This window comes from Lactuca serriola, chromosome 5, assembly GCF_051521515.1.
Source record: "Lactuca serriola cultivar US96UC23 chromosome 5, Lser_US96UC23_V15, whole genome shotgun sequence".
NCBI classification, from domain to species: domain Eukaryota; kingdom Viridiplantae; phylum Streptophyta; class Magnoliopsida; order Asterales; family Asteraceae; genus Lactuca; species Lactuca serriola.
The window spans coordinates 274,820,897-274,832,373 of NC_136412.1; the positions used below are offsets into that span (position 1 = coordinate 274,820,897).

General features: G+C 35.1%; 3 protein-coding genes across 4 annotated transcripts; 2 read left to right on the plus strand and 1 right to left on the minus strand.

Moving 5' to 3' along the window:
* Nucleotides 1–1,110: 1,110 nt before the first annotated feature.
* Nucleotides 1,111–1,806, plus strand: LOC145050516 (uncharacterized). Its single transcript, XM_078998752.1, has one exon. It carries the CDS (start codon nucleotides 1,111–1,113, stop codon nucleotides 1,804–1,806), a length of 696 nt encoding a protein of 231 aa, XP_078854878.1.
* Nucleotides 1,807–3,505: 1,699 nt separating this feature from the next.
* On the plus strand, nucleotides 3,506–4,777 carry PRA1.H (prenylated RAB acceptor 1.H). Its single transcript, XM_079002521.1, has 4 exons — nucleotides 3,506–4,028; nucleotides 4,149–4,285; nucleotides 4,366–4,437; nucleotides 4,515–4,777. Exons 1-4 carry the CDS (start codon nucleotides 3,568–3,570, stop codon nucleotides 4,586–4,588), a joined length of 744 nt encoding a protein of 247 aa, XP_078858647.1. The 5' UTR covers nucleotides 3,506–3,567; the 3' UTR covers nucleotides 4,589–4,777.
* A 209-nt stretch (nucleotides 4,778–4,986) lies between these two features.
* On the minus strand, nucleotides 4,987–10,871 carry LOC145054357 (uncharacterized). 2 transcript variants are annotated; one of them, XM_079002520.1, is made up of 20 exons: nucleotides 10,715–10,871; nucleotides 10,225–10,531; nucleotides 8,759–8,815; nucleotides 8,622–8,649; nucleotides 8,423–8,545; nucleotides 8,225–8,336; nucleotides 7,999–8,090; nucleotides 7,794–7,862; nucleotides 7,543–7,659; nucleotides 7,350–7,418; nucleotides 7,205–7,284; nucleotides 6,987–7,127; nucleotides 6,629–6,899; nucleotides 6,472–6,561; nucleotides 6,225–6,392; nucleotides 6,030–6,166; nucleotides 5,812–5,953; nucleotides 5,588–5,712; nucleotides 5,335–5,514; nucleotides 4,987–5,253 (listed from the first exon to the last, which is right to left on the minus strand). In XM_079002520.1, exons 2-20 carry the CDS (start codon nucleotides 10,317–10,319, stop codon nucleotides 5,214–5,216), a joined length of 2,136 nt encoding a protein of 711 aa, XP_078858646.1. In that variant the 5' UTR covers nucleotides 10,320–10,531; nucleotides 10,715–10,871; the 3' UTR covers nucleotides 4,987–5,213. The 2 variants fall into 2 exon arrangements, with proteins under 2 accessions (XP_078858646.1, XP_078858645.1); XM_079002519.1 differs by having other exon boundaries at nucleotides 6,629–6,902.
* Between the last annotated feature and the right edge of the window lie 606 nt (nucleotides 10,872–11,477).

The window sequence follows — 11,477 nt, forward strand, 5'->3', positions numbered from 1 at the left end:
TGTCGCTCGGGTTGAAAATCCAGAAAAGCTAAATAGCAGGAACGAAGATCAAATGAGAGGTCGTTTTAAACGACTTAGTGAAAATGCACAAAAGTGGGTTGGTGTGTGTCGGGTAGCATGGCGTCGAAGAAGAAGTGGAATGAGTCAAAAAGATATTGAAAACGAAGCTCATAAACTTTATGAGGCAAGTGAGAGCAAGTTCAACGACATTATTGTTTTTAATGAAGTTATGTGTGAACACGATAAATGGGCTTTAGAGTTAGATCGTGACACAACACGTTCTCGTCCTGAATGTGAAGTGGGTAATAAAGAAAGTGGTGGTAGCTCGAAAAGATCAAGGACTACTGAAGAAGGGGAGTATTGTGTCCATTCCAACCCAGAAACGGTAACTAGTGATGGTTCAACAGTTAAACATCCAACAGACAGAGATGCAACAAAAAAAGGGGAAAGGTAAGGCTTCTAACGAAATTGTTATAGAACTTCGTGCAATGAGGCTTGCTAGAGAAAGTGAACTTGAAGTCATGAAAAAAAGAATCGACTTGGATAAAGAAATGCAGCAACAAAGAATCGACTTAGACAAGGAAAGGGAGCAAAAAACAGATGAAAGGGAACTCGTCAAGATGCAACTTGTGCATTTGAACACACTGCTGCAAAAGGATCATCTATCGCTTGAAGAAGAAAACATGAAACACTTTCTAATGTCGAAGTTTTATGGAAACTAATTATCGGTCATTATGTGTTTTATATTTCCAGTTTGTCTTTTAATTAACTAGTAAAATATTTTATTATGTAGTTTTGTATGTTATGTATTTGTAGGATATTGTACTTTTGTATTTCACGTATTTGTAATATATTTTATTAAGTAGTGTTGTTTATAAATCTGTTTTGCACATGGAGTTGTCAGGCCACTAGCACACTTTGTCATCTACCAAATCGAATATTATCTTTATTTCCATGTGTCACTTTTGTATTGGATGCTTAGATTTTATTTAGATAAACTAATAGAACATTATATTTATTTTTTATCATTATCTTTTTAGTATAAATAGGTATATCACTAGCATACTTTGATATCCAACATTAACTCTTCATTTCTTATCTCTTTGAAAAATGTCACATAATGAAAACTCATCGAGTTCAAATGAATATTCGGAATGGGAAACACAGGTTGTTCAAAATAATCGACAACTCGATGAAATCATCACTAAATCACTCGTACAAGATCATCCTCCCAGAGCAAGTAGGAGGTATTGCGATCGAGAACGTGAGCAAGGTGAGGCACGTTTAATGGAAGACTACTTTGTCGACAACCCAACGTATGATCAAGCAACCTTTCGGCGTAGATTTCGTATGCAAAGACCACTATTTCTCCATATAGTGACAGTTGTTACAGCCAATGACCTATATTTTCAACAAAGGCGTGATGCCACAGGTAGACAAGGTCTTTCACCATTGCAGAAATGTACGCCAGCTATGCGGGTCTTGGCATATGGGACATCAGCAGATGTACAAGATGAATATATGAGAATTAGTGAAATTGTAACAAGGGATGTTGTAATAAAGTTCGTAGAAGGTGTCATTGCATGTTTCGGTGAAAAGTATCTTAGAAGGCCAAATGAAGTTGGTTTGGCAAGACTACTTCATGTGGGGGAGGAACGTGGATTTCCGGGTATGATAGGAAGCATTGATTGTATGCACTGGACATGGAAAAATTGTCCCACTGCTTGGGTTGGACAATATGCAGGTAGAAGCGGTAAACCAACAATCATTTTGGAAGCCGTTGTGTCGTATGACTTATGGATATGATATGCATTCTTTTGAACACCAGGTACGTGAAATGACATTAACGTCCTCCATCGGTCTCCTATTTTTTATGATGGCTTAGCAGGCCGGGCACTACATGTGAGTTATGTCGTGAATGGTCGGGAAAATAATATGGCATATTCACTAATGGCATATATCCCTCATGGGCTGCTTTTGTCAAGTCAATAACTTCCCCTCAACTTCGAAAACACAAGTTGTTTGCTGAACATCAAGAGGCCGCTAGAAAAGATGTTGAACAAGCATTTGGAGTTCTACAAGCTCGTTTTGCATTTCTTCAACACCCATGTCTTTTTAGTTTTAATGTTTTATATTTAAAATAAATAATTTATTAATAGAACTAAATTAAATATTTTTTAATTTTTCTAATAAATATTAATAGAATAAAAAATAATCTTAAAATTTATTATTTATATAATAAAAGAGTGATTTGAATTGGTTTGCTAATGGGTGTAAGAAATTGGATTTAGTTGGGTTGGATATGTAAAAAAAGAGAAAAACTATTTAGTTAATGAATAGTTGGATTGATTTTAATCGTGAACTATCCATTTTTAAGGGATATATACAGTAAAGTCCCAATATTTTCATCGATTTGACAAGAAAGTCCTAAACTTTATTTTTTTGACAATAAAGTCCAAATTACCGGCAGTTTTTGACACTTTTACCCTTTTTTCCCGGTTAGCCGGTAATTAGGACTTTTTTGTCAACAAAATAAAGTTTAGGACTTTTTTGTCAAATCGTTGAAAATATTGGGACTTTAGTGTATATATAATTTTTTTGGTTAGAAATTTAATGGTATGATACTCTTTAAGCATAAGAGTTATTGAAACCTTCTCTAATCAGCTAGATCCTATTAAAATCCTTTACGTTTGCTTCTTGATAAATCGTTTTTTTAATCTCAACAAACAGATATTGAAAAAAATTGAGATAATCAAGAAAGAAAGAAAGAACCATGGTTGTGTTGGCTTTTTGCAGTCTCAAAAATGGAGAAATTAGAAACCTAAAAAAACGAAATTGCCCTGGCTTTATACAAACACAAACAACACATATCTAGTCGAAAGGGTGTGAATGTGGAGAAAGGAAAGAATGGCAAATTCGTTTTTTTTTTTTTGTTTCTTATTTCTCCATTTTTGGAGTTGCAAAAAGTCAACACTACCCTGGTTCTTTCTTTCTTTCTTTCTTAATTATCTCAATTTTTTTCAATGTCGGTTTCTTGAGATTAAAAAAACGATTTAACAAGAAGCAAAACGTTAAGGATTTCAATACGATCTAGCAGATTAGTGAAGGTTTCAATAACTCTTATGCTTAAAGAGTATCATACCATTAAATTTCTAACCAAAAAAAGTTATATATACACTAAAGTCCCAAAATTTTCAACGATTTGACAAAAAAGTTCTAAAGTTTATTTTTTTGACAGTAAAGTCCTAATTGACGATTTGACAAAAAAGTCCTAAACTTTATTTTTTTGACAAAAAAAATCCTAATTACCGGATAACCGGGAAAAAAGGGTAAAAGTGTCAAAAACTGCCGGTAATTTGGACTTTACTGTCAAAAAAATAAAGTTTAGGACTTTCTTGTCAAATCAATAAAAATATTGGGACTTTACTGTATATATCCCCATTTTTAATTGTGAACTATCCATTTTTATATTTTACCAATTAAAGCGACATAAAACAAAAGTTTCTTTCTTAAAAAAAATTAACAAGAGATATTTGTTTAAAGTAAAGCCGAGAAGGTACACCGGATATGGCGTTCTCTGCAAATCCGTTGGCTCTGAGCGTTCCCGATCCTGCCTTCGAGTCCTGGCTCCGGGACAGCGGCTACCTAGAGGTTCTCGACCAGCGAACTTCCGACCTCCACCGTGTCTCTTCCACTGCCGCCGCCCCCAGCACCACCGGCGATTCCAATTCTGCAAGAGCCGATCCGCCCTCCGTCGCTGCCGCCGTCAGTGGGGGATATTTCCTGTCGACTGTGTTAAACTGCTTCGGAATTCTACTCTCTCTATTAACAATAAATCCGTTCTCAAAACTCACAAATGAAGACTTCTCCGGCGATACTCCGCCTTGGACTTTAGGGTTTATTGGTTTCTCTGACTCCTATTCTTTTCCTTCGTCTCGGCCGCAAGCTCGTATGAGAGTTACTGAGAACATCAAGCGTTATTGCCGTAATTACGCCAGTCTGTTCATCCTCTTCTTCGCTTGCTCTCTGTATGTAGCCATGTACCAATTTCTTGCCTCATTAGTCTAATCCAATTCAATTACTCGATTATATAAAATCATTTGCATCTTCTTTATTGTAATTTGAGAGGTATTGATTGTTTGTACTAGGTATCAGATACCAATTGCTCTTGTTGGTTTGGTATCGAGTTTGGTTCTATGGGATTTGTTTGCATACTGTGGCAAGCGTTGGGGGTTAGAGAATTATCCTGTTATTCGTGAGTGCTTGCTTCGCCTCGTTCAATGTGGTATGTTTTCGTATCTGCCAATTGGTAAATTATGTTTGCATCATTCATGTTGATTTGATTTTATTAGTATCTTATTGCAGCGACTGCAGTTATTATATTTTTGTGCAATGTTCAAATGGCACTGCTATGTGCACTCGGAGTTAGCTATGGAGGTAAGTTGAAGAAGCTTTTGGACTGGGTTCACCATTTTTACTGTATTTTTTGTTTCTAAATCAAGAAATTTTTGCAGTGATGATGTTGCATGCCTCATTCCGGAAGCTGACTCCTGTGAAGCAACAACCAACAAAAGGGAAACAGAAATAGAGATATACACAAGGTAGAAAGGTCATCTGAGGCTGTGATGCATAGTTAGGGCGAACCAGTGGTTCACATAGGCAAAATCATTTGAGTATAAGAAAAGACCCTTGTTGTCTTGTTGTCTGTTGAGGTTGAGGTTACTTTGTGTTTGTATAAATTATATAACTTGTATAATTCTTTTCTGGTCTTTCTTTATTTCATCGGATTCCGGCACTTGCTTCATGATTCATCATTCCCAAAATCATGAAAATAGATGTTTAGAAGAAGCATGTCTGTGATGTTCATTACTGACATAACAAATGACATGTTGACATTTGTTATGAATATAGATAACTTGATCTAATAATCTATTTATTTAATCAATATGGAAACAAACAATTATGAAAAGCTTTTGCAATAATCTCTAACAACGAAAACATCAACTCCATGTCAAAAATCATGATCAAACTACCCCAACCAAAGTATACAACAATATTTCACTACAAAAGGCTCAGTCAAAGAAACTGACACGGAGATATAAAAAAAAAAAAAGATAAATATATAAGTTACTATATAATCTTCTCTTGATGTTATGTACACTTGAATAAATTAATAATAATTAACATAGAAACCACCGGTTGTTATAACTCCTCTAAGTTGGGTTGAGATCCCGCCAACTTTGCCCTTGCCATCTGCACCACAAACACAAATGACAAAGGATGTAATGGTGAAGGTTCATGAGAAAGGGGGGTAAATAAGTAAATTCCACCCACCTTGAAAGCAAGAACCTCGCAAGGGGGCTTATGTTGGCATTTGACTGAGCCTCTTTGTTGGCTTGCTTCTTTTTGCTATCGGCTTCTGCATTTGCATTCTCCGGCTCAATTGCCTTTTTACCCTTGGAGAATCCCCGTGTCGCCACCTCTTGTAGATCCTTCAACGCCGCTTCTTTTGAACTGGAAATGGAAAGCAAGCATTTTCATAAGTCAAACTACACCCAATTCACAAGGGCATAAGCGTGTCATTTACCTAGCTAACCGGTGAAGCAGCCTGGTGACAAGAAATTCACAAGATCCAGGCTTTGTGTATTCCATATCCATCAAAGAACTTATCACAGATCGAACCACAGATGCTTCTAAATCATCCGCAATTGCCTACAATCAATCATAAAAATAAAGTCTTTCAGTCTCATGGTCACATAAACTAGTCTTTTACAAAATTGCCCTTGACTTAGAGATGGATGATTTATTCACCTCTTTCAAGGAAGGAACTATCAGAATAGACAAAGGGGCGGATGCTGATGTGGCAGAGGTTCTAGCCATCTCTTCTTCGTCACTACTTGCTTGCCGAGGTTTCGGGAACGCTTTTATCGCATCATAATAATCGCTCGAATGTCTGAAATCCAAATTTAAATATTTAAAAAAGGAAAATATAATATTTTTTTACCCCAATAAAAGAAAAAAATCCAAACCTTGTTGAATCTATGCTACTTGTTGACTTTTCAACTCTGCTACCAGTTTCTTGGACTATACCCTTTTGAACCTTGCTTAAACCAGACTTATCTTTGGTGTGTCCTTTCTTCATTCCTCCTTGTAGTGCAGCCTTTGCCTGAAACAAATATTGTTAAATTACTCTTATATATATTTTGTTAAAACGAAGAACCAACCTCTGCTAGGTTTAATGCACTATCTTCATGTGAAGCAGTTGATGTTTTTTCTTGGATTCCAAGTCTAGATTTTGGTGTTCGGGGGGAATCGAAGTCATCGTGTGGGCCCCGGTAGACAAAAGTGCCACTGATGGATGCATCTTCAAAAGAGCTAAATGTGCTACTCGACTGTATGGCCAATAAAAACAAAAAGATTAAAAAACATTTTGCTACATCACATGCAGTTTTATTTATTAAAATATATTACCATTGTACTTTGATCACTGAAAAGTGAGGAGGTTTGAGCTCTTGGAGATCTCACAACCACAGTTCCAGTGCCATCCATTGGCATATCTTCCTGTTGAAACAGCTTCAGAAAGAGAAAAAGAAAGAGAACGTGTAATGGAGGGAAGAAAAAAACGCACATCGCCCCTGTAATAATCTTGTTTTTTGTCATGAATATGATCGGAGTCTCTGTTTCTAGAAACTTCTGATGATGATCTTCTTGTAGTACCAGTAGCTTCTGTAGTAACTCTCTTCTGTGTTGCTTGATTTGAAGTTGAAAGAGAGTCTGTTTTTCTGTCTCTAATTTGAGGTGGCCTCACAGCGCTTCTAACTGTCCCTGTCCCTGTCCCGGACCCACCACCTATGCTAAAATCCCATCCAGCATTTCTTGTCGTTTTACTACTCTGGTTACTACTGTGTATTATTTATTCATAATAAACTGTCAGCTATTATAAAAGTTTACCATCAACAAGGGTAAGATTGTAAATTCACATTCACCTGACTCGAACAGTAGTGTCTTCAACTCTAGAATCCCTTGTTGTCACCTTCACGGTGTTAGACCCTTCCCCTAAACCACCACCCTGTGTACCATTTCTAGGCGAATCCCCATCTTCCTTGATGTGGAACTTTGGTCGTTCTCTGACAACATACAAGGCCATTATCGTCAATATGGAAGCTAAAGAAAACGGGTTTAATGAAACCATAAATAAGATCACCTGATTCTCTCCAGTAGTCTTGGATTCTTCCTAGCATTTCTAATAAACCGATGTTTCAGAAGTTCCTTTGCACTTGGTCTCTGATAAATAATTAAATATAATCATTAACATAACAAAAAAAAAAACAGAGAAACCATATGCATACCTCAGCAGGCGACTTCTTTAAACACAATGAAACAAATTCTTTCATTGGGCGAGAAAAATGTTCATCTAGCTGTAAGAATCAAAGATAAAGCATTGAAGAATGAATTAATACCAATAAATAATCACATGGATAATGGAATAAAATAATTTCCAAAAAAGAAATAATAATAATAATAATAATAATAAGACCTCACCTGGGGTGGATTTTCTCTAGGTATGATGAAAAGGACTCTCATGGGATGAAGATCAGCAAGAGGAGGCTCCCCTTTAGCCATCTCAATTGCAGTTATTCCTAAAGACCAAATATCTGCCTGCATTCACCAAAGTCAAACACCATTTAAATAACCATAAGTATATATATATATATATATATATATATATATATATATATATATATATATATATATATAAAATCAGTATTTAAAAAAACGAGTGATAGTGGGACCTTTTCATTATATCCATCTGAATTCTGAATTACTTCTGGTGCCATCCAAAATGGTGTTCCTACAAAGGTCTGTCACCAGCAAACATATCAGTGACTGAATTTTTTTTCCCAAATTCATAACCTTTTATTGAAGTATGAAAATTAATAAATGAAGTTTCACATTTGTAATAAATGAATATAATTAAGAACCCTAGAAATAGAATACCTTTCTTCTAGAAATGGTGCGGGTTAGCTGTGCAGACACACCAAAGTCTGCAACCTTAACATCACCATTGGCAGTCAACAAAATGTTTGCAGCTGTCAAATAAATGTGAAACAACTTTTGTCATTACATTTACACCACCACTTTTTTAAAATATATATATATATATATATATATATATATATATATATATATATATATATATATTTATATAAAACAATAGGGAAACCTTTAATGTCTCTGTGGATCTTCCCTTCATTATGGAGATATTCAATTGCATGCAGCAAGTCACGTAAAATGCAAGCAATCGACATTTCATCCAACGGTTGATTTGGTTGAATCTGTGGATAGAAAGTCCACATCAGCACTGAAAATGCAACCCCATGAACTATATATATATATATAGAAATTGGTAAAAATAACCTACCAGATCAGCAACAGAGCCTCCAGCCATGTACTCCATGATTATCCATAGTTTAGTTTGGTGAAGATATGATCCATAGTATTCTGTAATATATGGAGATCGACATTGTTGCAGAACTGCTATTTCCTGAAAGTGAAATAAATTAATAATGAATTTAATTAATGGAGTGATGGATTTTGTAAGGACATGGATGGATGGATACCTTTTGGATGTCTTCAATCTCATCCTCTCTGGAAAAAAAAAATAGAGAAGAAAGGTTTAAAATATGGATAAAAAAAGACCAGACATTTCGAGTGAGTGATTATTAAAATGGAAAAAAGATTAAGAGCAAAAACTCACGATTCTTCCAAATCGATAACTTTAATAGCTACCTCTTTGTTGTTTTCCTTATCAAACCTGAAAATCAAGGAAGACAATACAACTGGTAGCTTAGCAAGAATAATATAAAAGCAATTTATAGGAACATGTGAGAAAATGGAAAGAAAATTGCAACATTTCCTTTTCTCAAAAGTTTAGAAGTTATGTTTCTTTTTTTCTCTCTAGTGATTATAACAGAACTTGCTTTAATTTGAATGATTAGAATTCATGGAAGATGTTGTGATCATTTAGTTATCACTACTTGAATAAGACAAGGTACCTCTCACAGGTAGTAATCATGAATATCTTTTTGATAGAAATGCTGAACCATTTCAAAAAAAAAAAAAAAAAAAAGACTTTGGAAACATCAATTCCAGCCACATTGTTATTAGCAGTTTGTGAGTGCAGTATTAATACGGTTAATATTAAAGTGTCTCCAATGTAGCAACAATCAAATTTACTGAATTACTTTACGTAGTAAAATACATAAAAAAAAAAATCATGCAAGTTAATATGTACTCTCTTTCATCATAATTACAGTATCTTGATGAATTATGTACATCATGAATACTCTAGTTAGGGCATGCTTCGTGTCACGTATATATGTTGGATAGGACTTGTTAAATTAGGTTATTAAAGTTTAAACTTCGATAATCTGATGATTTATGGTATTGATTTTATTTGTATTAAACTATATTTATAAGTTCTGATACCATACATGTATATTTAAATTTAAAGTTAAACCAATGTTGTGCAAGCTTTTAGACTTCTACAATTACATGTATGATCACAATTCCGAACATGACACATACTCATATGGTGCATGATCCGATTTAATATATTTCATATGGGCTGTGATATACTGAGTGGCCCTAGTCGAGTGTATTTCATGGACACCTTTAGTGAAAAATTTCCTTAATGAAAAGCAATATACGGTTACTTTTTCAAGATAACCTAAATACAGAAGTAATGACCTATATCAGTTTCACCAAACTAAATACTAGATTTGATGCAATAATACCTGGTAAAATTACATTTGTACTAATTTTATGATCCCATGAAGGATGCCACTCATGCCATGAAACCACAGCCCACATGGCTTTCATGTCACTGAATGCTCTATTTGAGTTTCAACACTCTCAATACAATATATTCAACTTGCTCCTGATATGTCCAATTGTCCACAACTCCTAAACTTTTTCATGGACTTATAAAACCTTAGCTAAATCATGAATATGCAAGAAGTCACAATTGGGCAGGAACATTCCAATGTTCCCAATTTTTTAAATTCAATCGACTGTTGTTTCTTACTGTGGTCCTATAATAAACAGAAATGCTTTAATAACCCATGCTAGTCAATCCTCCAGTGTTAATTAGTTAATACATGTACATTAAACATATGATGAAAGGAGAATTCAGTACTTGCAGAATGAATTTCCAAGACTTACCCCTTATAGACATCCCCAAAAGATCCCCTTCCAATGAGTTCCAAGTCGCTAAATCGGGATCCTGCTGCCTCCATTATAGCTACTGCGTCTGCCATCTCCACTAAAAGAGTAAACCCCTTTCCTTCTTCAAACAATCATATGGATAACAATGACATGGTATCTGGAATTCCCAATTCCAGCTTGGACTTCACAATGCTTATTGGCCGAGGGTCAATTCACTTATGCTTGAAATCTGAAACACGCATTGAAAAAAGAAAGAGAGATCGCCGCACGATCAGCGATAACTTCGTTCCCACAATTCACACACCTACCAAGTAAAACCAAATAGTATACAATAAGCGTGAGTGGATGACGAAATGAAATCGCAATGTAGTAAGCAAAAGACTCGAAGACGCAATCAATAGAATGATTAGGTATGAGTGAAATGACAGTCAAGCGATTGATTTGAAATTTTTTGCTAGAAGAACAACAATTGAAAGCGAAAGACTACCTTAACCTAAGGATTCTGTGAAATCACTTATTAGGGCTTGGATTGAAGCAGGAGTTAGGGTTTGTGGGATGGAATTAAACACTTGGTGTGAAATTCAAGGAGCTTGAAAGGGGATCAAGATTCAAGAAAGAAACAAATGGAAATGAAAAGTTGTCTGATTCCTGTAAATATTTGGCAGAAATTCTGTAAAAAAAGCCGTTATTTAGGGTACAGGAAGGATGGTAAAAACACATACTCGCATACTCCAAAGCCAATACTCGATTTTTACTTTTTCTTTTTAGTTATAAAAGTTTTTTTTTTAGAACTGCAAATCTACTTTGCTCCTGAATTACTTTTAATTTAACTTATGTCTTTAATGAGACTTGAATCTTCAACCTCTAGGAGGGAGAATAACATCCGATACCTGGGACGGAGCTTCAACATTTTATTTGGAGGGCCAGAAATATAATATGCATAAAAATCAGTGAGCAGGGGAGCCACAACTAAACTTTTATATTTTTTGGCCTAATATGTATAAAATTAATATATAGGGGTTACTTCTAACAAAAAATCAAGGGAAGCCACAGCCCCCCCCCCCCCCCCCCGGCGCCCTAGATAAGCTTTGTTCCTGCCCGATACCGTTAGGCTAGAATTTATTATTGAATTTTTTATTTTCTTAAAAAAATGTAATTTAAACCGTTTATTTGGAATCCAATGGAGTATTAGTCTTTTTTTTTGGAAACTACGGAATATTATTGAAAAACGAAGCCACTACCCAACAAGC

What these genes read in the sequence shown, in the direction of transcription:
- PRA1.H (XM_079002521.1), top strand. Translation starts at nt 3,568, where the DNA reads ATGGCGTTCTCTGCAAATCCGTTGGCTCTGAGCGTTCCCGATCCTGCC. An exon ending in GCTTCGCCTCGTTCAATGTG is followed by an intron (nt 4,286 to 4,365) that starts GTATGTTTTCGT and finishes ATCTTATTGCAG; the next exon opens with CGACTGCAGTTATTATATTT. An exon ending in ACTCGGAGTTAGCTATGGAG is followed by an intron (nt 4,438 to 4,514) that starts GTAAGTTGAAGA and finishes AAATTTTTGCAG; the next exon opens with TGATGATGTTGCATGCCTCA.
- LOC145054357 (XM_079002519.1), bottom strand. Translation starts at nt 10,319, where the DNA reads ATGGCAGACGCAGTAGCTATAATGGAGGCAGCAGGATCCCGATTTAGC. An exon ending in GTTATCGATTTGGAAGAATC is followed by an intron (nt 8,650 to 8,758) that starts GTGAGTTTTTGC and finishes TTTTTTTTCCAG; the next exon opens with AGAGGATGAGATTGAAGACA. An exon ending in GTGCATTAAACCTAGCAGAG is followed by an intron (nt 6,167 to 6,224) that starts GTTGGTTCTTCG and finishes TATTTGTTTCAG; the next exon opens with GCAAAGGCTGCACTACAAGG.
- LOC145050516 (XM_078998752.1), top strand. Translation starts at nt 1,111, where the DNA reads ATGTCACATAATGAAAACTCATCGAGTTCAAATGAATATTCGGAATGG.